The sequence below is a fragment of the Lissotriton vulgaris genome, chromosome 1_1 (genome assembly GCF_964263255.1).
Source record: "Lissotriton vulgaris chromosome 1_1, aLisVul1.2, whole genome shotgun sequence".
Lineage (NCBI taxonomy): Eukaryota > Metazoa > Chordata > Amphibia > Caudata > Salamandridae > Lissotriton > Lissotriton vulgaris.
The window spans coordinates 315,113,744-315,138,119 of record NC_141685.1 but is presented as its reverse complement, the minus strand read 5'-3'; the positions used below and the strand labels follow the sequence as shown (position 1 = coordinate 315,138,119).

General features: G+C 44.6%; 1 protein-coding gene across 1 annotated transcript in view; it reads right to left on the bottom strand.

Annotated features, from left to right (window-relative positions):
- LOC147747110 (vitamin D3 hydroxylase-associated protein-like) overlaps positions 1–24,376 on the bottom strand; it is a 394,497-nt gene that overhangs the window by 138,201 nt on the left and 231,920 nt on the right. The window contains exon 7 of the mRNA XM_086952361.1: positions 4,830–4,954. Coding sequence (XP_086808487.1) covers positions 4,830–4,954 — 125 coding nt within the window. The remainder of the gene's footprint in view (positions 1–4,829; positions 4,955–24,376) is intronic.

Genomic DNA, 24,376 nt, shown 5'->3' with positions numbered 1-24,376 from the left:
CAGGTGGAGGTTTTTTAGCTTGTTGCTTTCAAGGAGTCCACTCCTTTACTTTTCAAAGCAAGGTAAAGTCATTGGGGCTTTCATACCAAAGTGTGCAGCAGCTTCATTCATTCAGGGTGCATCCTCTTGGTATAGGCTAATGTATCAGCAGGGCAGTCCTTTTTCTTCTTGTAGTTCAGGCAGGGCTTTGAATTGTTGAGCAGCTCTCCCATAGTCATCCAGTGTTCTTGGGCGACAAACAGGGGGTCACCCCTGACCAACAAGGGCCAGAGTGCCACCCAGAAGAATGACTGCTTCCTCCAAAGTGTGGCATATTCGTATCCCAGAAAGCACTCTGTTCTTTTGAAATCCAAAATGGAGAAACTCTATCCTATATGTTAAAATTTGACTTAGCCAACCCACTGGTGTGGCTAAGTTTCCCTAGCACTCCCTTTCCAGCCCCTCTGCTAATTCAATTGTTGAGGCTCCTGTCTGGCTGGGTATGCATGATGTGTAAGTGAGCTTGTGTCCAAACTTAACTGTCAGTCCCTCTTTGCAGACCAGTTTGGCTACTCCACCCCCTTCTGCCTTTTTGCTCTGCAGCTACAGATCTCCTCCCGCCAGATGTTATTTGTCTCTATGCAGGCCACTTCACATCTCATAAGAGCAGTTTGGCTCAGTATGCCAAATCTGGAAATGAGAAGAGGGTATTGAGAGGCTGGATTTTGGTTTATCAGGAAAGCAAGTTCTATAACTTCTTATCTGTGATAGTTATAATCAATCTAACCTTTGCAAGATTTATTCCACCATTTTAATACTTTGAAGTATATTTTCAGCTAACTCTTATAAGTAAGATTTACTATATTAAAGCATTCCCATGTTAGTCTATGGAGTACTATAAAGGGGAAAAATGACAAATGGAATTGGCAGTTTTTCCCCACATGGGCATATAAAGCATCTTTTTTAAATGCCGATTCTTATAAGTACAAGGCACCGTACCCCTGAAAACCTCAGGGCCAGACTACGAGTTTTGGTGATGCGGGGGACGACGGTACTCCACTGCTGCGCTCCTACAGCGCTAAGACTCGCCGCTGCCACCCAACCAGATTACAAGTTATTTGTAGTGTAGCAGTGTGGTGTTCTCATGGTGGTGCCTCTTTTAAAAACTGTTGAAGGCACCACAATGGGAACACCTCACATGGTCCCTGCGGCCTCTGACCACCAACCCACCTCCAGGGAATGGTGGTTCCCTGGTGGCGTCCGCAGTCCAAGGGTGGTCTGACCAGCCTACTTGTGATTGGGCTGCCGGACTGCCAGTGCGGTGGTGGATAGACGGTTATGCAAGAAGAGGTGCATTATGGGTCATGAAGTTCACAAGGCATTACACTGTGATTGATGATTAAAAACAGGTGGTGATAGGTTAATCCCAGAAGAAGGGTGATGTCACATGATTTAAAACAGAGGGGAGTTACGATGTGCTGAGCAGTACTGTTTTACGAAGGGAACCGTTGTGAAAGGGAAAGATGTGGCAAGAAGCAATGTAGGTATGAGCAAATCAGGGATAAGATATGGTAGATAAACAATAGGTAATATGAAGCAGATAACATGGATAAGTGCAGAACTGTGATGTTACATTTGGGGAAAGTTTAAAACTCGAAGTGGAAGAATGGTGGTTTTTCAGGCATTGTCGCGGTAGCATTATGCTTTGTTTTAGAGGGAAAATGCTGTCAACATTTGGGGTAATAAGACTGGTTTTTTAAACATATTTGCTGTCAGCCACAGGGCATGAAGCCATATTCTAATTGCAATATTCTTTTATTGTAGTGAACCCCTGAAAAAGGGCTTATGAACAGCCCGAAATGCATTGGGTATAACATGATTTGCTACTGAGGATGTTTTTATGAGTTTAGGCGTGACCAGAAAAAGGCTTGGATGAGCATATCTGGATCATGAGAAGCAGTAAAACTCATAATCTTTTCACATGTGAATGAAACAAAGAAAATAAATGAAACTGAACAAACATGTTGGGGTACGGTGATTCATTTTCGTCAAGGATTGGAAAATTGTGACAAAAATAGTGGGATAACCCCAATTTAAAGCTGGGCACCTGGTTCAAGAGTGAAACTTCGCTCCTTCTATGCATGATGTTTAACTCAGCGTGGTACCAGGGTAGATCACGCAACTCGGGGAGCACGCTAAAAAGAGCAAGTTTAAAATGATTTGGGAGAAATGAAGGAATAAACATACGAACAAAGGTGTGCACTGCAATTTTTGTGATGTATAGACCACCACTGCCATGCCACCACGAGTCTGGAGGTTCGGGGACTGCCAGACTCCTCATCGGGCCCTTAGAGGAGACCTTAGGATAGACATATGAAAAAATAAGGTAGTTCTAGACTTTAGAAGTGACTTTAATTCCAAAGTTGAACCTGCATATAATTTAATTTTAAAAGCAGCTTGCAAAGAAGGGCTGCCTTTAAATTGACAGCAGGCAACTGAACAGTGCACACTTAAGTATATTAAGGTCCTGATAACAGCTTTTGTGGTGTGGCGCCGGGTCCTGCCTGCCGCAGCACTGCCAAAGCTGTAGTCAGATTAGGGTTCCCTCCTGTTTGGCAGGCCGGTTTTTGGCATTTCCCATGGCAGTGCCTCGGGAAATGGGCATCATAATGGGAACGCCAAAAGAGTTCCTGCATGGCACAGGCTGAAATGTTCATGCATGCAGAAACTGGGGTGCATGCACACAGGGGAGCATATGTTGTGCCTCCCTCCATGCATCTCCATGAGGAGTTGGCACAGGGGCCCTTTGTTTACTCTCTATCATGATGTTCATGGAGAAGGAACCTCAAAGACAGCACTGGCAGAAAGAAAACTCAGATTATTCTTGACACGACTGCAGCAGTCCTGCCAAGCATATTGCAGCCTCGAGACTGCCACAACACCGCCAGGGAACAGCATTTTCCTGCAGGGAGCAGAACAAAGGTGGTCCTACCGCCCTAATCATAATAGAGTGGTCGGGATCCCGCCGCCCCCCCATGAATCCGGTGGTCTGTGGAGTGCCATACTAGTAATGGGCCTCCAAATCTGCTGTGCCTCTAAAACCTACATGCCCTACCATATACTAGGGGTTTACAGGTAAGGTGACATACCAATTGTAATTACACCCAATTACCATTTACCTTTAACACAGAGCACTGGCCCTGGATCTGGTTAGCAGAGCCCAGGGCACAATCAGAGTTGGTTATCATCAGAATTAGTCAAATAATTGGAATGATCAGGGTGAAAATGATAACTTTCGGACAATATAGTCAATGTGTTACATGCAATCCACATCTGTGTTTTCGTTCCATCGCATAGGTCACTTTAAACTATTGCACATAGGCCCAACCTCAGTTCTGCAGTATTCATCTCATTAACTGCTGCTTCTCAGCAGTCCATCGTTTTCTTCACTAGTTAATACCATTTTAACCTCGAAAAGCATTCGCAAAGGCACCAGGTCTCACCTATGCCTGATATTGGGCTTATGCAAATTATTTAGACATGCACAGCAGTGCGGCTGCAATGCAGCATGCATACAGTTTTAAAAAAGGACTAAGACATGGCCAGTGCTAACTGTGCAAAGGTACTTTTTATTATTGCTGGCAAGAGGGAGGGCTGGGCAATTTGCAACACCGAGGGAGAGGGAAAGAAACAAAGAGGGCAGATAGGGAGGAAAACGCTGCCAGCGGTGTTCGCTTGATAGAACTTTTTTAAGGCTGGCGGGAGTGCAACGCATATGGGTCAGAGGGATTCAGGTTGGGGACAATGCAATATGGACAGAGGAAATGAGGGTGGGGGCAAGACAATATGGACAGCTGGAGGGAGAATGAGGACGAAGCAACTTGGGCAGCAGTATGAAAGAAGGCTGGGGCAAGGCAACACAGACAGTGGGAGGTATGGGACAAAGTCTACATGGACAATGGAGGGGACAAAGCCAGTATGTAGAGAGGGAGAGAGAGCAGGAAATGACAACAAGGACAGTGGGACGGATTGAGAGGGCAAAGTCAACATGAACAGTGGGAGGGATAGGGCAAGGCCAAAATGGATAGCGGTGGGTAGGGCGGTGGCAAAGCCAACAAGGAAGGGACAGAAATACATGACTGAGCCAGGTGACAAGATGCTCACTGCTCGATTACTTACACTCAAGAATAAGTAGCGCCTAGATAAGCAAGCAGGGAATGTAATGTGCCCATACGCCCAGGGGATGGACAAAAACAGGAAGAGGAAGGAAGCTAACGGCAGCTGCCCAGTAAGAAGCAAAGAATTGGGAGTGGCAGTGGAGCCAACCAACTGTAAGTAAAGGGGGGCTTGAAGCCCACTTTCAGTAAAATAAAGGATCTTGCAAATCACAGAGCAAGAGTGGTCTTAGGTGAGACTGAAAAAGTCATGTTGCTCTGCAAGTTCTTCCACTAGTAGAATAATTCTGCACAAAAATAACATCCCTTATCCACACAACTTGCTCCCAATTTTTTATCAGAACATTATGTATTTCTCTCTGTCACTAGGTCTTCAACAGTGATTCCTAAAGGTTTCACCAATTACCTTCACTTGTCCACAGGGTCCGGTTAATTCAAAAGTTGTCTCTCCTCACCAAGTGCTGTGTTGTTTTTTTTTAATTTTAAATCAACTCTTACACAGTTGTAATCCAAGCTTTACATTCCATCCCAGTTGTGACATATAATCTTGACAATTTTGAATTCACAAGGAAAGTTAAAGCCATTCTTTTTATTTTCTGAATCCGCAAATCAGATAATAATCAGTATTTAGTGCTTTTTTAAAATTTGTATGACTAAATGTATCAGTCTGTTTACCTTCTCCTTGAAGGGAAGAGGTGGCACGGTAGGGTCCAGGAGGAACATTTCGTCACACAGGAGGGATCTCATGAACAGGGCTAGGCTGTCCACATCCTTTGCCATGGGGGCAATCGCTATAGGCACTAGAAGTGTGAGATCAAAGAACACATTAAAATATTATCATTGTAGTAAGTCATGAATAAAGCCAAACTTTACAGTGATACAGCTTCTATGATGAAGTTATCAATAATCATTTGCTTAATATGCATAGTGTATGGTAGAGAATTGTTGTGTATTAAGATTGCATGTACTTCATAAAACAAAGTAAACATGAAAGAGTGTCAGCCATTGAAGGGACCAAGGGAGAGTAGATAGTGTTTGCCCTAGAATGTTCTTGCTACCGATCCTTTAAAGTTAAACTATCCCATCACCGTACATAAAGTATATTAAAAGGCTAATAACCTCAGAGCCTTATTTGAGTAAACCCAAGACATTCACCACTATTCATCATCAAGTGTTTATGCAGGGGCTCTTGCGAAAAATACTTAAAGACGTCTTATTAACAAAGTAAGAAGTAAATCTGTACCCATAAGAGCGTACCTAGGTACATATGAAGAATTCCTTTTTTTTATATTCACCAATATCTGTAGTAGTACACCTGGAAATCTTCACATTGTGAAGCTTTCCAGGTGTATTACTGTGAATGCCCCACACGGTTCTATTTCATCTGTGTGGAATGTTATATTTGGTTAAATTCCACATAGGTAGAATGGAGCCTCTTACTCATATACACATTTTTCCTCCTTTGGAACACAATTTCCCAGTGCAGAAAGCCCATCCCTTGAAACCACAGCAAATCTGGGTGTGGTCTCTTCTCCTTCCCATCATGGAATGTGCGATACACCAGCCACTGGCTGGAGCACCTTTCCTACCACTTCCAGGATGGAATTTATGAGAGAGAGAAAGAGTTCCTCTGAAATAAAGTTGTGAAGGATGTAGGCTTGAAGATTCATGGAGGTTTTAGTTTTTGAAGGAATTTGTTTTGGGTTTTGCATATCTGAGAAGAGTCGACAAAAATATATTGTGGAGTTTGGAATTATTTGCATGCACCTCAACAATAGACTACCCACGGCCACCAGGCATGTAAGGAGATATGATTGGAGGTTTTCCACCATGCTATTTTATGGAAGTGGCTATTAACACTTCCACCAATATTAAGTCTGTGTTTAGGAGATTCAGTGAAGCTGCAGCCGCTAGAATCTCCAGAGTCAAGAGTGATGTTGTTTCTGAAGATGTCCTTGAGGTATGAGGCAACTCTATCCCAGAAGAGTGTGATATATTTACAGCTCAAACGCATATGTTCAGAGTTACAAAGGGTCTCCTTACAATTTCAAGAAGTCGCTGTGTCAGTTAGCCACAATTTAGAAAGTTTGGATTGGGCGGAGTGTTTGATGAACTGAGAATATTCTGATTTGAATTATAGTGCAGGAATCAACGTACACCTGGCAAGATGTACACATACATCGGCCAAGTGAGCTTGAAAAGGGGTTTTCTTAGTGTGCTTTTAAGTTGTTCTCGTATTTGTTAAAGTAGGGAGGACCTTTTAATTTTATGATTGCTGCTGATTTGACCTAGGAAGAAGCCTCACGCTAAACGTTACCAGCACAGCCCACTTTCCTTGGGGGGCTTACCTTGCAGCCGCCACCGCCAGGAGTCATCAGGCACCACCACCAACGTTGCCGCCGCCCCGGGACTACATCTCCCGGCAGCCTCAGCGGCGGCGCGCCTAATCAACGCGGCTAAAGCGCCAAGAGGAGTATTTAGCTGACACTGACCTCGGTGGAGCGGGGGACCTAGGCAGAAGCCTCACGCTAAACGCTACCAGCACAGCCCACTTTCCTTGGGGGGCTTACCTTGCAGCCGCCACCGCCAGGAGTCATCAGGCACCACCACCAGCGTTGCCGCCGCCCTGGGACTACAGCTCCCGGTAGCCTCAGTGGCGGCGCGCCTAATCGACGCGGCTAAAGCGCCAGGAGGAGTATTTCGTTGACACTGACCTCGGTGGAGCGGGGGACCTAGGCAGAAGCCTCATGCTAAACGCTACCAGCAAGCCCACTTTCCTTGGGGGGCTTACCTTGCAGCCACCATCGCCAGGTGTCATCAGGCACCACCACCAGCGTTGCCGCCGCCCCGGGACTACATCTCCCGGCAGCCTCAGCGGCGGCGCGCCTAATCGACGCGGCTAAAGCACCAGGAGGAGTATTTAGCTGACACTGACCTCCGCGACATGGAACGAGCCGGGGAAAGCCCGGGCAAAGGGCGGGCCATGTGAGGCCGTCCGAGGACGGCAGAAGCCGGGCTGGGCCACCCCACTAATATCCGCTATGGGTAAGAGAAAGCAGCTTTTTCGGGGCGAACACGAAGGTAAACACGCTAAGATTCCTAGGAAATCGGAATCAATAATCTCATATTTGACTTCAGCTGTGGGGGTCTTAACAAAAGAAATTGCGAGTGCTGAGAAAGAACTGGGGTTGGGACCTGCCAATACTGATCCAGCACTTGAAATTGACTACAACCCGAGTGTCCCTTTGGAACCAACAATTGTGATCACAAAACCCCCTCCCAGATAGCCCCGTCAGGACCCTTGCACCATCCTGCTCCTCAAAAGGACATAACCCCACTTGTTTCCCCACCTAAGCATATTCACAAGCGAAGGCTAATGACAAAACCATCTAGGAGGAAAAACACAACGGGTAAGGCTAACCCTATGGACGCTAGCCTAAGGGTCCTTATCGGCAAAATCATAGAAGACCTGTTCACATCTCGAGTCGAGCCCGCACTTGTGACCATTGCGAAAGATATTGTGGACACACTGAACGTTTGTGTAGCGGGACTATTGAGTAAATGTGATAAAATTGATGCTTTTCTCAAACAACAGACAAGTCAAAAGGGGATTTTGGCTCACTCTCAAAAGTCAATGGTTAATGAGTCTTTGGTTAACACTTTGAACAAGGCCCCAGAAGCCTTAAGGGAAAGATGCCCGGTAAAAGTGGGAGCTTTGGATGGGCGGGGGTCCATGAGGAATGGGACGGGAGTATCAACGCCGGAGATAGCAACAGGAGGGACAACGGTATAGAAGGTCACAGGCCGGTCCCACAAAGGGACAGCTATCTGGAGTTGCCCCCGAAGGCAGCCCCTCTAGTGGCTGTCTTTACTGGGGTCCCCCCAGCAAAGGCTGGCTTTAACGGAACAACTCATGACCTCATGTTTTTGGCTAGGCAGTGGTGTTCCCAGTTTAGTAGTGGAGGTGCTGATATTACAAGTTCTGTCATTATGGCAAGGAGGGTTAGTTGGGTTGGGTGCTGTCCAAAATGCATTCCAGGGGATTGCGTAGTGGTAAATTTTAACAATCAGTTTAGTGCTGAGCGATTGTTTTGGGATTCCTCAGATCTGACGAGCAAGGGTATTAGACCACTCTCCCTTGAGTTTTTCTACCCCCAAGTTAGGCCAGTCAGGTCAATAGGTAACTCTTCGGTCTCTTACCGGGAAGGTCCCCCTCATACCAGTTTGCAGACGCCACTTCACCAGGCTAACAATACCCCACAGCAAATGTCCACAAAGGAGATGTCACGGAGGGTGGAATGGGGTCCTTCCATTAAATCATCAGTTCCTCATCACGGTGGTCAATCCACTCTAGAGATAGGTCTTTCAAATCGTTTCTCTCCCCTGTCTCCAATGGAGTCGAATGATTGACTACCTCCCAGATTGGCAGAGTTGAGGGCTTAGTCAGGAGCCCAGACACCTTCATGTAAAGGTTTGACCTGGAACGTGGCTGGTATTAGACCCAAATGCACAGATCTGATTTGGATGGAGTTAATAAGGCAGCACAACATTCTAGCCCTCCAGGAAACCTGGGACACATCGTCCTGCTTCTTACTGGACGGTTACCTTAGTTTTGCCACCCCCGCTGTTCCTGGGACAGTGGGAAGACCTAAAGGGGGTTTGATTGTCCTTTTCTCGCTTAACTTGGCAGGTGTTTTTAAAAAACTTGAAACTGATTCAAAGAACTTCCTAATATTTGAATGGACTGTTTCTGATCATCATACATTTTTAATAATCAATGTTTACAATTCCAAGGAGGGCTCACCTCAGAATGAGCACCTTAGTGCCTTGGAGCAATTTTTGTCAGTTTACAAACTTGATCAGTCTTCTGCCCCAGAGGTGGTACTTCTGGGAGATTTTAATATACACCCTTGTTTATGGGACTGTTACAGTGATGTTCACGGTGGGAAACCCTGTGGGGGGGTCCCCCATTTTGAGCACAGCAAAGAGGGAGAGGCCCTTGAGGTTTTCCTCTCCAATATGAATTTATTTGAACCAGGTATCGGTGAGGGAGAGGAGAGATCTCCTACCTTTATAGGACGGAGAGCTAATTCCATCATTGATTATATTTTTTTATCCCATGTTGTTTTGGCCAAAACATTAGCCTACATAGTAGCGACCTCAACCTTCAGTGACCATAACCCGGTTCTTCTGGAAGTTGACCTTGGCGTTTCTAGGGACCAAAATGATCTAAGGGGGGGCGCCTAGGCATTTATCGACCACAGACCAGGGGAGACAGATCAAATGGAACAGGGTTGTCCCAGAAGCCTTTTTCGAGGAGCTTGCTAGTAGAACCGAGGCTAACTTAGCTATTTACCTTGATGGCACTGCTAGAGGAGCCGACGTTGTTGAAGCTTATGTAGCAGTGTCCAAGCAGATTGCCAGATTTAGAGGTTGGCGATAGTATACATAGAAGGAGGGCCTATAAATGGTTCGATAATAACTGTTCAAAGGCGCATGGCGCCCTACTCAAGGCACTTAAAAACAGGCCGAGGAACAGAGCCCTAGTTGCTTATCTCCGTAAGGAGTATAAAATCACCATTGGCATACGCAAACGTCAAATTAAAGAAGAGGCTTGGGAAAATCTAAAATCCACTGACGTGATAAGGGATAGCAGAAAATTCTGGGCCATTATAAATCAGCCGTTCTTCTCGGAACAGGAGAACCAAGACACGGATTGCGTGATTCCTGATGATAGTTGGCTCCAACATTTTAAGAGCATTTATGATCAACGGGAACAGTGCCTGCCATCATAGCTACTACTCGGCATGCTTTGCAGGTCAGGTTTTACCCGGCCGAGGTAGAAAGGGTGATCAGAGAGACTACAAGACATAAGGCTCCAGATCCGGACGGGGTACCTGCTGATTTGTATATTTTGTATCTGCAGTTTTGGTCTAAGATTTTGACCAATGTGTTCAACGCGGTATCCACAGCTGGTTTCCCTTCTTCTTGGTCCTCCTCTGTCATAGTCCCTATTTTTAAAAAGGGGAATAGAGGGGACCCCGCCTGTTATAGGCCAATTTCATTGTAAGACTCTAACGTAAAGATCTTGGGCAGAGTTATTCTCCAGAGATTGGGGGCTCTCTAACCTCCAGTATGGTTTTAGAGAGCACAGGGGTACCATGGACCAATGTTTAAATCTACACCTCCTCATAAGCAAATATACTGTTGCAAAGGAGGTATTTTAATATTTGGGTTTCATGGACCTATCTTCGGCATTTGATTTAGTTAACCGTTCAAAATTATGGTTGATTTTGCGTGAAATCGGTTTAGATGCATCTTTGACTAATTTTTTAAGTAATCTTCGCCAGGACCTCTGTGCCTCTGTCAGGGTTATGAGGGAAGGCCGATGTACAGGGCAATTCAGTTCTAGGAGGGGGGTCAGACAAGGCTGTATACTGGCCCCTCTTCTCATTACGATCTATATTAATGCCCTCGAAAAATCCCTGGGTGTGGCTACACTGGATACTCCACGTATAGGGGATTGGGTACTCCGGTCCTCCTGTACGCGGACGGTGCTGTCTTACTTGCCCGCACGGTCCTCAGCTTACAGAGGCTGTTGGATCATTTCGGTAGCTTCATGGAGGCCCTGGACTTAAAAGTTAACATAAAAAAATCCCATGTAATGGTGGCTGGAGCTCGTAGGAATACTAAGGTTAAAACCTTCACGTGTAATGGTGGGGAACTGTCGAGGGTACTTTTTTCTCCTACTTGGGAGTTCTCTTTGATGAGAAGGGCAACTGGGGTCCCCAGCTGAAGCTGAAAAGTAATGTAGTAGCAAGATCCGCAACAGCTCTCCTGAACTTCTCTAAGAGAATGGGAGCAAGACCCATGGAGGCCTTGCTAAAGATTTATAAATCCAAGTGCTTAGCGATTGCCTCCTATGGTGCGGCTATCTGGGGCTATGTAGCTTCGCCCAAAATACAAATTGCAGAAAACAGGTTTCTTAGAACTCTCCTGTCACTCCCGCAATCATCCCCTACATTTTCAATACACTCTGAAGTTGGCCTGGGCTATGTCTCGGATCACCTAAAAATGGCTCCGTTGATTTGTTGGGCAAAAACCTGGCTGAACGAGGAGATAACTCTTAACCACCTGATCCTGAAGGATTGTGTAGCCCTTGAGAAGGCGGACAGGGTCCCATGGCTGACGTATGTTAGAGCGGCATACGCCAGGCTGGGTAGACCAGAATTATACTCATTGCCACAGGGCATAAAAAAAAGAGGATATAGGGTGGATTAAACACAACTTTCGTAATCTGTTGGAGGCGGAAAGGGGGGAGCAGGAGCTAAGAAAACCAGTGGTGAGAAGCATTTATGGTCTATTAACTTCCCCATCTATTGAGCCGTATCTGATGTGTGTCATCAAGCCTTTCTATCGCTTCTTGTTGGTCAGATTTCGGTTCATCCTTATTCATCTTACGCTGGGTATATTTCTTAAATGGGGGAAACTCCAAGACGCAGCACAATGTTCTTGTGACAGGTTTTCCACGCAAGATACACTCCATTTGGTAATGTTCTGTGAGCATTATTCAGAGGCGTGCAAACATTTTTTAAACCTAATCTCGCGTGACGCTGGATTTGTACAAGTAAGGCCTGCCCTCATTTACCTACAAATGCTTACTTCTGTCCAGGTCATGTATAGCGTAGCCAGCTGTTTGGCGGCCTCGGCCCGGGTAAATAATAGAAGACTCCTTCAAATGTAAACATCTAACTGGGTCAAAAGGGGCTTATAGTTTTAACCTGAAACACCTAATGATGCACTTTATACTGGATTTACTAGCCGCGGGATAAGGGTCTTTTTTATACTCTATATGATGTTTTTAATGTATTGCAGACAGTGTACCCATGAATTGTAATAATCGAATGACTATTTTATTTTTTTATTCACTTTTAAATGTGTGGAGGATTATTTTTTCCTGTATTGTCTTTTATGATTTTAATTAATCGAAATAAGAGCTTTTGACTGACTGACTGACTGATAGATCTTTCATGCTACATGGCATGATTTATTCAGTTTCTAGAGAAGGATTGGGAGAACGAGGACTTAGGGAGTCTTATTTTGAGAGTTTGACTTTAATATATAGACCTGTGGTCACAACCTTTTTCTGTGATGAAAGCTACTTTTGGTACTAATATTATTAGCACTGCAATAGTGTCATCATCAGATAATATACATTAGTGGCCACTATATGCACATTTACTACCAGCACTCACATCAGGCATGGTTGCCAACAGTCATGTGAAAAAAGGCTTTGCTAATATGAAATACCTCTACATGGGTAATACTTAACAGACTTAGGTGCAATGCCTCTGATACCAAGATAATAACATTTGTAAAAAGTCTCCTCAATGCCACTGGATTTATTGCTCAAATATCAGCCATTTTCCCTAAAATTTCAACTCATGAGTTCTGAAAATTAACATATTTTCATCTCAAATGCAAACTGAATGTTGGTATACATAAATTATTTCAGCCAAGCAAAAGCTTCAAATTTAATAGGGTTGTCTAGACATAGAAGAGATACTTACAGGTAGCTGGAAAGCTACCAGTAGCTCACAAGGTGCTCGTTAGAGAAGCCTGATGTAGAAAGTAGTGCAAGTCTATGTTGAGGAGAGACTGGGTGGCTTGCTGTTCTGCGAATGAGAGTGGTTGGCTGTTTTTAGGTAGGTATGTTATTAACAGAATTCCTTCATAAGCCTAGGAAGTACTGAGTAACCCTGGGTGAAGTACTACGCTATGCTCGCAGAGCGTGCGTAGTTTGCGCTACTACGCGCTGCACAAATTGCACATAGCACTGTGCAAAAACGCTTAGCGTGCTTTTTTTGCTTGTTCGCGGTCCTCAACATCAAGTTGGCAACCGCGAGCGAGCAAAATCAACATCAAGGTGAGACTTTTTCCTCGTTTGCAATCAGCAACATCAAGTTGCCATTTGCAAGCGTGGAAAATATACCTCCCGGCGACATTCTCAACGCAGGGAGGCCAGGTTTCTCATTGCGAGTGGTTGCTTATGCTCGCGACCGCTCTGGAGGAGAAACTACCAGTCCGCGTTGAGAAAGCTGCAGCTCGAGTACAAATCTACTCAAGCGCCAGAAAACGACCGCTTGCACTGTGCAAGATGCTGTTTGCAATGATTGCACAGTGCGGATAAGCATCCGACACTTTGCAATCAGAGCGAACAGCATTTTTCCTACCGCACTACGCAGTTCGCGTAGCTACGCATAATGCGAAGTGAACTTAGCGTAGCTACGTGTAGCGCTACTAAGCAAACTACGCCCAGGGTTTCCTGAGAGCATGAATTTTGTCTTTTACTATTCCTGTAGTTTTCCATAATGAAATTAGGGCAGAATTACACACTTGATTGTTTAGAGACTTTTCCACACTGAGTAAAGTCATGGATGTATCTGGAAAAGTCAATTTGGAGTAAGGTACTATGATTGGGTTATGTTTGAAAGTGGTTTATCAGTTGGAGTTGGCTGTACAATCACAAGTAATAAAGGGCACTATCTTGATAGGTCCAGTGAAAAGTTTCAGTCACTTAATTCTGAGTTCAACCTCTGGTCACTATGCACAGAGAAAACAGCGTCAACTTTGAGAAAAAGTGCAAAAGCATTTAGACGTACTAAAACGGTGTAAAGCTCAAAATCAAAAACACAAATAAAATCTCACTCCACTTTATAACAAGCATTGGCAAAGCCAATCGGTCAGGCCCTTAATATAGTTACAGTAACTCAAGTAATTACCAGATATTCTTTTCACATCAGAAGAAAACTTATGAAGTCTTTAAAAAGGCTGTAACCCTTCAGAACTTTACTAAATGTTCCACTTGAGTAAGATGCAACTGCTTCAAATGTCCTTCATACAGTTTAGAGGTGTGGATTAAAAATAAAACAGATACTAATCTAATTTTGCTTCTCTAATACATTATGCTTTATTTCAATAGGAAAAGTAAATATTCAAATGCTGCTGAATCAATAGCTAACTTTCAATAAATGTTTTAATTATTATGGGACAATTTTAAAGAAAACCTACTATATATAGTTACTAGCAATCAAGTGCACTCTACCGCACTGATGAGAAACTGTTTTTTTGTGTGCTACTATAGTTATGCCCCAGTCAAAAAAAAATGCCTGCTACCTTATGATATAGACTGTGGGAAGAAGAAGAAAAATTCAAGCCAATAGATAAAGATATTTGGTGAAGGGTAATATATTTATGTCGAAGATAAAGAGTTCTATTTGCCAACCAATAAAGTGGTCTATGCAAACTGTATCAAGACTTTCCATTGATTGTTAATGTCTTGGAGGGAGGAGGGTTTGATTGACACAGATGAATATAATTTCCTACTCTGTGAATATCCTGCAATCCCTACTTTTTATCACCTCCCCAAAATTCATAAAAATGGCGGTAGACCACCAGGAAGACCTATTGTTGCTTCCATCAATAGTCTGCTAGAGAACTGTTATATTTACATAGCCTCCTTCCTGGCACCATGGGTCAGAGATCTTAATTACTACATTAAGGACACTGGCGATTTTTTGAGAATCATCGATGGTGTAAACCGTGAGGTTCTTTGCTTTCTGACTTCGTCCCGTATTTAGCCACCATTTTGTGTCTCGTCACCATTTTGTGTTGCCCTCACTCAGGCAGCACGGCGAACAGAGTGTTTTTGCTTTTCTCAGCTGCTACATTTCTCTTCTGTTAAAGAGTAACCCCCTGCCCTTGTTTACGAAACCGATGTCAGGGTCTGGCCGAGTTCGTTAATCCATGTCTGGGTTGATTGATCCCTGTCTCGACTGACTATTTGGCTTCTCCTATTCTTTCCTTACATTATCTTATCCGACTGGCCGTCGCTATTCTCTCCTTGTATTCTCTTGTTACACAACTATCCTTTGAGGCACACAAATACGTCCTGCCACCTGCAAATTGGATTGTCGGTACTAGCACTGATTAATTTGTTGGGAGGGGTAACACACGGGGTTTGAGAGAGTGGCGTATTTGGGACACCTATTGGCTTGCTTTGTATGTATAGGGAGTAAACGTTGTAAATATGTGTGCTATAAAAGATTGTGCGCCACCGACTAGAGTGGCAGTCTCCTCAGAATATACTTTGCACGTACTTCTGGAACAACTGTGCTTAGCTGCAGCTAATAAACCTGGTTTTCTACGCCCAACAGAGTGTCTCGTGTCTCTGTTCGACATGGCAGGTGAACTAGGGGATTTAAGGCATGCCCTGCGCTGCCGGCTGGCCCATAAGGCCCGGTTCTCCAACTGGCACCCCACGTGGGGCGGCTTCAGTGGTAGCGGTTCAGCCCGAGGGTCGTGAGAAGCCTCGCAAAAAAATTCCGGAGGATTCGCGAACCACGTCAAGCGATCCCTGTATGTCGAAGTGGTCCGAAGGTCTTTTGCAGCGCGGCTACTCCTTTCCGACGGCTGCTGATGACTGCTGCCCTGACTGCCGCCTTGCCTTGGTCCCTTTGGTGATGACTGGTATCGCGAGACGTTAGACGGACCTCTGTTGGCGTGAGAAGACCACTTAGTTAAGTATTCGTGGGTAGCGCCCACTTCTTTGTTTTGTTTTTGAATTTTGTTATTCGACTATTGCAATAGCCGAAGCCAAAGGGTGAGTACGTTTGTGCTGTGTTCTTTGCTTTCACCCCTTGAAGTTGGTAAACAAGCCAGAGAATTAAAGATGCCCGGTTTTAGCAAATTTAGGAAGTTTTGTTGTTTTGGTTGTAATAGGGATTCCCGGCTCGAGGACTCATGTCCGATTCCTCCGGTTGGAACTCCCACTTATGAGCTCTATTCTAAACATGGTGTTGGCCCCATTGCCTTTAACGAGGCAATGATCCAATACACAAAGAAAGATGGTGTTTTACAGTGGCTGCAAAATGGTAGCTTTGAACCTGATATATTAGACAATTTGGAAGCAATTTTGTTCAAAAGAAAAGCCCGGCCGGCAATGTTTGACTCTTTCCGCCTTTGGCGTAAAGAAGCCAAGCAGAGAGAAATTAAGCAGGCAAAAAGAGATGGAAAAGAGAAGGATATTACGATTATACAGGCTGCCCAGCAGTTCAAGGACAATGAGACTGATCGAGCCATTGAAGTCTCAGACAGACAACAACGTATGGCAATAGATAGATACTACCCTGTGTTGCCTACTTCTCCACAGAATAAGGATTTTGACGAAGATCCCTTAATGTCCCATTTGTTGAGATTGCCTCCGCCTTATGTACCAGGAGCTAATACACCCTTATTGTTGCCACCTGTCCAGCAACCTGTTGTTCAGCCAGTTGGTCCGGCTCTTCCGCAATTGCCTCTTCCTGCATTGCCACCCCCTCCTCCTTTGCCACCAACTTCTGTACCTCAGTGTCCTTCATCTTTAGTTTCTCTTGTCGCGACTAGTCCTTCTCTTCCTTTGCTTAATACCTTGTCTCCAGTAATACTGTCTGATTCTTCCCCGACTCGCAAACAGTCGTTGATACTGTTTCTGGTCTTTTCTCCCCCTTCTTTGGGTCTTTTAATAGGACTCCTGCTTTTTCTCAAAGGCAATCCCGTAGTCAAATTCCAGATTCTGACGAACGAGTTGTGTTGGACTCCCTTGCTCACAAATGGATCATGAGTGGTCCACAGTATAGTGTATCCGATATTTTGAGTACCTTTCTCCAAAGGAATGCGCCCACGCAGAGATATGTTTTCAATGTAATGTGTGATATTCTTGTCAAAGGATGGGAGAATATGGAGTTGGATATAACTCCTCAGGGTATGTTGGACGTGCAGGATAAGTCTGATAAAGAACTTATTGTGGGTTCCGAAGTTGAGGACGCTGTAAGGACACTTGTCACTTTCAGGTCTTTATTTTCTTCTAAGACTATTCTTGAACCTGATCCTGCATTTAGACAGAAAATGAAACATTATCCTATGAGGGAAGTTCCTCCAGTATGGAGAGAGGAGGTTCCACAGGCAGGCAATATTCCGCGTGTCCCTGCTCATTTTCAGCGTATATGGGTACATGTCCCCTGGAAACGATCTGAAGTATTAGCGCTCAAACAGTCTCTACCCTAGTAAAAATCCTGCTGGATATTATAAAGAGCTGTCCCAGACTGTTGACGCGTATATTATGAATTTGGCCGATATTGATATGCTGATGGGGAATGTAGTTCCACAAGCGTGTGGGCTCGGATTCGTAGGGAGGACCTCAACCAAGCTTTAGGTGGTAATTGGGCCACTATAACTGCCGCAGATACAGCACAAGTGGGTAGTGCTAAGCCAGATGATTTGATTGCACAATTGCCTGGTAGAATCATTGCTTTAATGAAGACGGTGATGCCTGCCTTACGTGTTAACTGGGATAAGTTAGCTGCGTGTAAGCAGAAGAAAGATGAGAGTGTCTCCGATTTCTTTACTCGTTTTGAGGAGACATTTATTGATCATAGTGGTCAAGATATGAGTACTGAAGGTGGACAGCAATTATTTGTGGAATTTTTTTTTCCTGAATTATCGCAAAGGCTGAAAGACTCAGAAAGTTTGTGGGCTGTTTCTTCATCTGCGCAGATATTGGCTACTGCTCCGTATTGTGAGAATACGGATAAAGAAGAGAAAGATAAGATCAAGAAAAAGACTAAAGAATTAAAAACAAAGGTTCTTTTGCAACAGGCTTATCCCCCTCGTTCTGCCCAGCACCAGTTTCAACAGCCTCTCCAGCTTCAGAGGTTGTTACAAAAACCTGAAACTTTTGTTCCACGACCTTTGCTTGGTCCTAATCAATGTGCCTATTGTAAACAGAAAGGCCATTTTAAGAATAGCTGTACGGTTTTATTGCAGCGTAATGGTGGATTCCCAGGGCCGCGAGGCCGTGGTGGTTTTCAATCAGCACCTAGAGGTAGAGGGCGTGGTGCGTTGCCTCAAGGACAGCGTTCCTTTCCCCCTCAGAATTCTTTGAATTATTTTGATCAGCAGAATACTCAGTCTGCGCAATATTACAATGACGATTAATGTGTTGAGGGTGAGGTTCAGGATTTTCATTCTAGTTAGGACTGCCATGGACAAAGTAAGGGAGTCGTATCAGTTCCAGTGGATCAGAATGGGCCTTATGTTGAGGTTGTTGCATTGGGTGTTTCAGAGCCATTTCATTTGGATACTGGTGCAATGAGAAGTTCTATCATTCACTCCAAACTCCATGGGGCACCTTTGTCTGGCTTAACCAATGTTTCTGTAGGATTTTCTGGTGCCCCAGTTACTAACCCGGTTTCTTGTCCTTTGCCTCTTTCGTGTGGTCCTTACGATTTGGAAGCTCCACTTATTTTAAAGACTGGTTGCGGAGAGAACTTGTTGGGTTTGGACTTGTTGAAACGTCTTCATGCAACGTTGTATTGTTCCCCTTCTGGTGTGCATCTTACCTTGGGTAAGAAATTGGCTTCTCCTATGTATTTATCTAAGGCCCAATTTCCGCCTGAATTGCACGCTTTGGGCTACAGGTCCGAATGATGTTGGTCTGCTTCAGATTCCGCCTTACGTGGTTACCATTAAGCCTAATGTTAAATTACCACGCATTCCTCAGTATAAGATTTCCAATGATGGTGAATGAGCTTTGTTGGCTATTATCTATGATCTGGTTCAGAAGGGTGTGGTTGAAGAGACGAGAGGTAATGTTTGTAACAGTCCTGTTCTACCTGTTCTTAAACGCACTGATCCTTCTCAGCCTCCTGTATATCGCTTTGTGATCGATCTTCAGGAGGTCAACAAGATTGTTGTTCCCCTGTTTCCTGTTATACCAGATATCACTGCCTTGCTTACTATGATACCCGCTTCAACGGCATGTTTCTCGGTTATTGATCTCAAAAATGGTTTCTTTAGCGTTCCTATTGCTGAGGAAAGTAGGGATATTTTTGGCTTCTCTCTTGGAGGCCAAAGTTTGCGATTCAAACGTGCGCCTCAAGGCTATTGTGAGAGCCCCTCCATTTATAGTATGGCTTTGAAATCTCAGCTCAATGCTTTCATTTTGCCCCCAGGTGCCACTCTTATTCAGTATGTGGACGATTTGTTAGTTGCTGCTGATTCAGAGGATGTTTGTAAGACTGTGACTGTTTCATTATTGCGTCATTTGTCTGACCTGCATCACAAGGTGTCACCCTCTAAGTTGCAATATTGCCGCCAAGAGGTTACTTATTTAGGTCATCTCTTGTCGAAGGAGGGAATACGATTGACCCCAGAACAAATGCAAGCAATCACGCAAATGTCTGTACCATCCACATAAAGGGAGGTGCGGCCTTCCTGGGCATTACCTCTTATTGTAGACAGTGGATTCCAAATTTTTCTTTGTTGGCTAAACCTCTGCTGACACTTACTCTGAAAGATACACCCCAACCTCTTCCTTGGACTGATGAATGTCAGAAGAGTTTTACTGGCTTACCTACTGCCTTGTGTTCTGCCCCTGTGTTAGGTACTCCAGATTACAGTAAGCCTTTCACACTCTATGTTCTGTTCACGAAAGAGAAGGTTGCTCATTGTCAGTTTTAACACAACAATTTGGAGACAAACAACGGCCATGTGCCTATTTTTCGGCTACGTTGGATCCAGTAGCCAAGGCATTGCCTAGTTGTCTCAGAGCTACAGCAGAGGCAGCGATCTCCATTCGTCAATCTGCTGGATTGGTATTAGATAACACTCTTGTTGTTATGGTACCACATGCAGTGGATACTCTTTAAAACAGAACCAAAACACAACACCTCACGAGTGCTCACTTGTCTGGATATGAGCTGACGCTCTTGGCCTGCCATATACACATCAAGCGGTTTAATACTTTAAATCCAGCAACATTGTTGCCCATTCCGAAAGAGAAAGACACTCAAGAACAGCATGATTGTTTTCTCCAAACAGAGGAGGAAACGAAAGGTAGAATAGACTTAAAAGACACACCACTTGTGGACCTGGATGGGATCCTAAGGGTGGATGGGTCTTGTTTCAAACTTCCAAATGGCTAGACGACTGCAGCTTATGCTGTTACTACCTTGTATACGGTAGTGGAGACAGCACGCATTTCACAGAATTCAGCCTAAGCAGCTGAACTAATTGCCCTGACGAGAGCGTGTGTGTAAGCTAAGGGAAAGAGAGTGAATGTTTACACTGATAGCCAATAAGCCTTTGGCGTGGCTCATAGCTTCGGTCGTTTGTGGAAGGAAAGAGGATTCTTTACTTTCCATGGGACTAAGATACAGCATTGTCAATTGGTAACTGACCTTCTCGAATCACTTGCTTTGCCTACCCAAATAGCGATAGTAAAGTGTAGTGCTCATAAGAAGATTATTGATGATGTGGGTCGCAGGAATGCTTTTGCAGATGAGGTAGCGAAAGAAACAGCGAGAGATGCTACGAGTCGCATATGTGTTGCAGGCCCTGCAAGATGGGTCAGAGAGGGAGGAATGTGTGAGGCACAATAGAAAGTGTGAGAACGATTCAAGAAGAAGCTACTGAGAAGGAATTGAGTAAGTGGAAAGAAAGTACGGGAATGTTGGACGCGACAGGGTGTTGGACGGAATTGTCAGAACATCAGCGTTGGCTGTTACCAGACGCCTATGTATTACCTGTAGTTACTATGGCGCATGGTCCAGCCCACATTAGTGCAAAAGGGATATGTAAATTTTTGGCTCCAGTATGGCAGAATGAAGGAATTCCTAAATGTGCGGAGAATATGGTGAAACATTGCATCATTTGTTTAATGCATAATCCAGGAAAGGGAACCCCAACTCCAGCAGGTCATTTTGCTCCCCCTACTTACCCTTTTGAGGTATTACAAATTGATTACATTCATATGGATCGTTGTAATAACCTCAAGTATGTTCTGGTGGTGGTGTGTGCCTTTTCCAGATGGATAGAGGCCTACCCACTAAAGGGCAATACTGCTTTGTCTACTGCCAAAGTCCTTTTGAAGGAATTTTTCCTGAGGTTTGGTTTGCCGCGAATTGTCTGAAGTGACAATGGAAGTGAATTTGTAGGCCAAATTATGCAGAAAGTCTGTGCGGGTCTTGGTATTAGGCAGAAATTCCATGCGACTAACCACCCTCAGTCAGCAGGTTTGGTAGAGTGCTATAATGGAACTCTCAAGATTAAATTGGCGAAGATTCAGGCCAGCACGGGTCTTGCTTGGCCTGACGCTTTGCCTTTGGCACTTTTATCCACGAGAACTACTGTACATTCTTGTTTAGGACTCAGCCCATATGAATTCAATTTTTGGCGCCCAGTAAATGTCTGGGGAGTCCCTCGACCAAAAAAGTATTCTGGCATCCCATACCCAATGTTGATTGACTAATTGCATGACCTCACCACTAAATTGCGTGTTCTTCACCAACAGGTTCAAAATCTTTACCGGAGGCCTCTGCGGATCCAGCTCTCTCCATCCAACCCGGTGACTGGGTCTGTCTGAAGAATTTCCAGCGAAAAAATTATCTGGAACCTCATTGGGGTCCGCCTGGGCAAGTTCTACTAGCAACACGTACAGCAGTAAAGGTCGTCGGGATGAATAATTGGGTCCATGGCGTGCACTGTAAGAGGGTACATTTGCCTTTACCTTTTGATCAGTGGGTCCGCTAGGGTATAAGTGACAGGGAAGGCGAAAGGGCCCCTCGATTTGTACCTTTTAGAAGTACACGCCTGGATTGAACGAACTCTGAGAAAGAAGATGACGACGTGTTGCAAGAAGCTGTACCATCACATCTGCGACTGGACACAGTAAATCCAGAGACTTTGTTTCAAGAACAAACGATCCCTAATAAGACTCGGTACAACTTAAGATCCAGATCAACGAAAGACAATTGAACTTTCTTTTTCCTTTTTCTGATTACGTTTTTTGAGAGACATTTCTTTTCCACTATCCATCAAGTTGCAGGGTCACGGTAGGAGTCTTAAGCTGTGACCTGAGTAGTGACAGTAGGTCTGCAGGACTTGCAGTGCATAGGACGGCTAATAATCACAGCTAAGTGATCTAGGAAGATTGCCGTGAGCAACGCTTTAGAGAATGGATATTAAAGTGGAAAGCAGTGATAAGAATGCAAACATGAAAAGTAAATATAAAGAATTGTTGGTTAGTCCATGTGGCATAACCTTATGTATTTTAATATGTTCATGTATTCTATTGGCTTGTGTGAGTTGGGTTGTTTACACTATGCAGCAAGCACCTGATCCAACTTCTGTTTCTTTGTCTTTTCCTACTACTGCCTTCCCACATCAGTTTCATACACTCCCAGAGCATGAGCAGATTAGGAGAACAGAATACTTCAATAATTCATTTATTCAGTTATTTCATCAGCATCAACTGGTAATCCACACCACTGACTGTTGGGTCTGTGGGCTTATGCCCCATAATACAGAGAAAGGGATGCCATATTTAGTTCTTCCATTTTCCTATGAAGGCTCTGCTTGGGCCTATTTGGCCATGTTTTCTAATGTATATCAGAACCAACTTCCATATCCTCCTGGTAGTCCATAAGGTGGTGGAGCAGATTTTAGTCACAGATCTTTGATAAAGGGAATAGTGGCAATGGCTAGAATTGCTGAGATTAGTAAGATTCCCGTTGATGAGAAACAAGCATATGATGGCTGGAACGTGACTCATTATGTTACTAGCCTTACAGATAAGGCTAGACGAAGGAGATCCCCACCAATTTGGACTCTACCTCATTGAGGTCATTTCTGTCTACAGATCAATGGCCAAAATGTTAAAAATCAACAGGAGAAGAGTGTCTGTTCCCATACGTATATCTATTCACCTCAGATTTCTTCACCGTTAGTGCCATCACAAGGCACATATTTTGTCTGTCATGATAGATTCTATACGTGGCTTCCTACCTACTTCCCAGGAACTTGCTATGTGGCTTTTCTTCTTCTTCCAACATATACCGCTCCTTCAGGTCATCATAGAAAAAGATATGGCAGAGGGTTTATTGATACTAGGGACACAGCAGGACAAGAAGGAGGTGACTTTATTAAAGGGTTGCTTCCTTTTTGGGGCCCAATGGCCAACAGCAGAGACATCAGACAGCTAGTTCATGTTGTTGAGGCTACCATAAATGTAACTTCTGGAGCCTTGAGTAATTTGACAGCTGAACTTCAGGCGGATTGCCTTATGATTTTGCAGAACCGAATGGTTCTAGACATTGTCCTTGCAGATCGTGGAGGAGTCTGTAAATTGATCGGGTCTAGTTGCTGCATTTACATTCCTGATAATACCCCTACGGAATACCAAGCCATCTCTAAGTTGCATATCATATCCGAGTCTATACACCAGAACACAGGAGATTGGTCTGTGATAGGATGGTTTTGGGGACTACTGTCCACTTGGGGATGGAAGATATTAACCTTCCTTGGAATGGTTTTGGCCATAATTTTCTCTTGTTGTCTTTGTGTACAGTGTGGCCCTGCCATCTGCGGTCTTTGTGCCACTATGTGTATCCCAAGGCCTGTGTCACAGAAAACAGAGAACATTAGAATGATCTACCCCCTACATTAATTAATTTCAGCCCTAGGGAGGTGGCAGTCCCGGGGCTGTGGTAAAGCCACGCAGCACCACATTAGTTCGAATATATTGCTCCGGGGAGGTGGTGGTTCCCAGGGCTGCGGGGACATGAAGGCCACCGCATTATTTTACTGTATTTGCTTCATGGAGTTGGAGGTCCCTAGGGTACAGGGCCCTGCGAATAGATATTTTTTAGTGCCCCTGGGAGGTAGGGGTCCTCAGGCTGCAGGCGGGGCTGCACGGGCCCTCCTGCGTTATTATATTGTGATTTGCCCAAGGAAGGTGGTGGTCCCCGGCGTGAGTCTGTGGGCCCGCATGCATACATATTTTTAGGTGCCTCTTGAGGTGACGGCCCCCGGGGATGCAGGGTGGCAAAGTGGCCCCCACAGGAAGGTGGCGGTCCCTGGGGCTATGGAGGGCCCTGCGAGCCCCCCTACATTCATTTACACACATTTGTCCATGGGAGGTGGTAGTCCCCAGGGCATTCATAAGCTCTAGGAGGGGAGGCCCGAGCTCCCCCTCCTATTTTTGTAGTATGTCTGTGGGACCTGGCCCACCAGGGTGCTATAACAGAAACAAGAGTAGGAGACCATGCTTGCTTCTTTTTTTACCCTAGATTTGTGACTCTGTCACGCGTTCACGTCTATAATGTAAGCAAAAATAATTTTTTCAG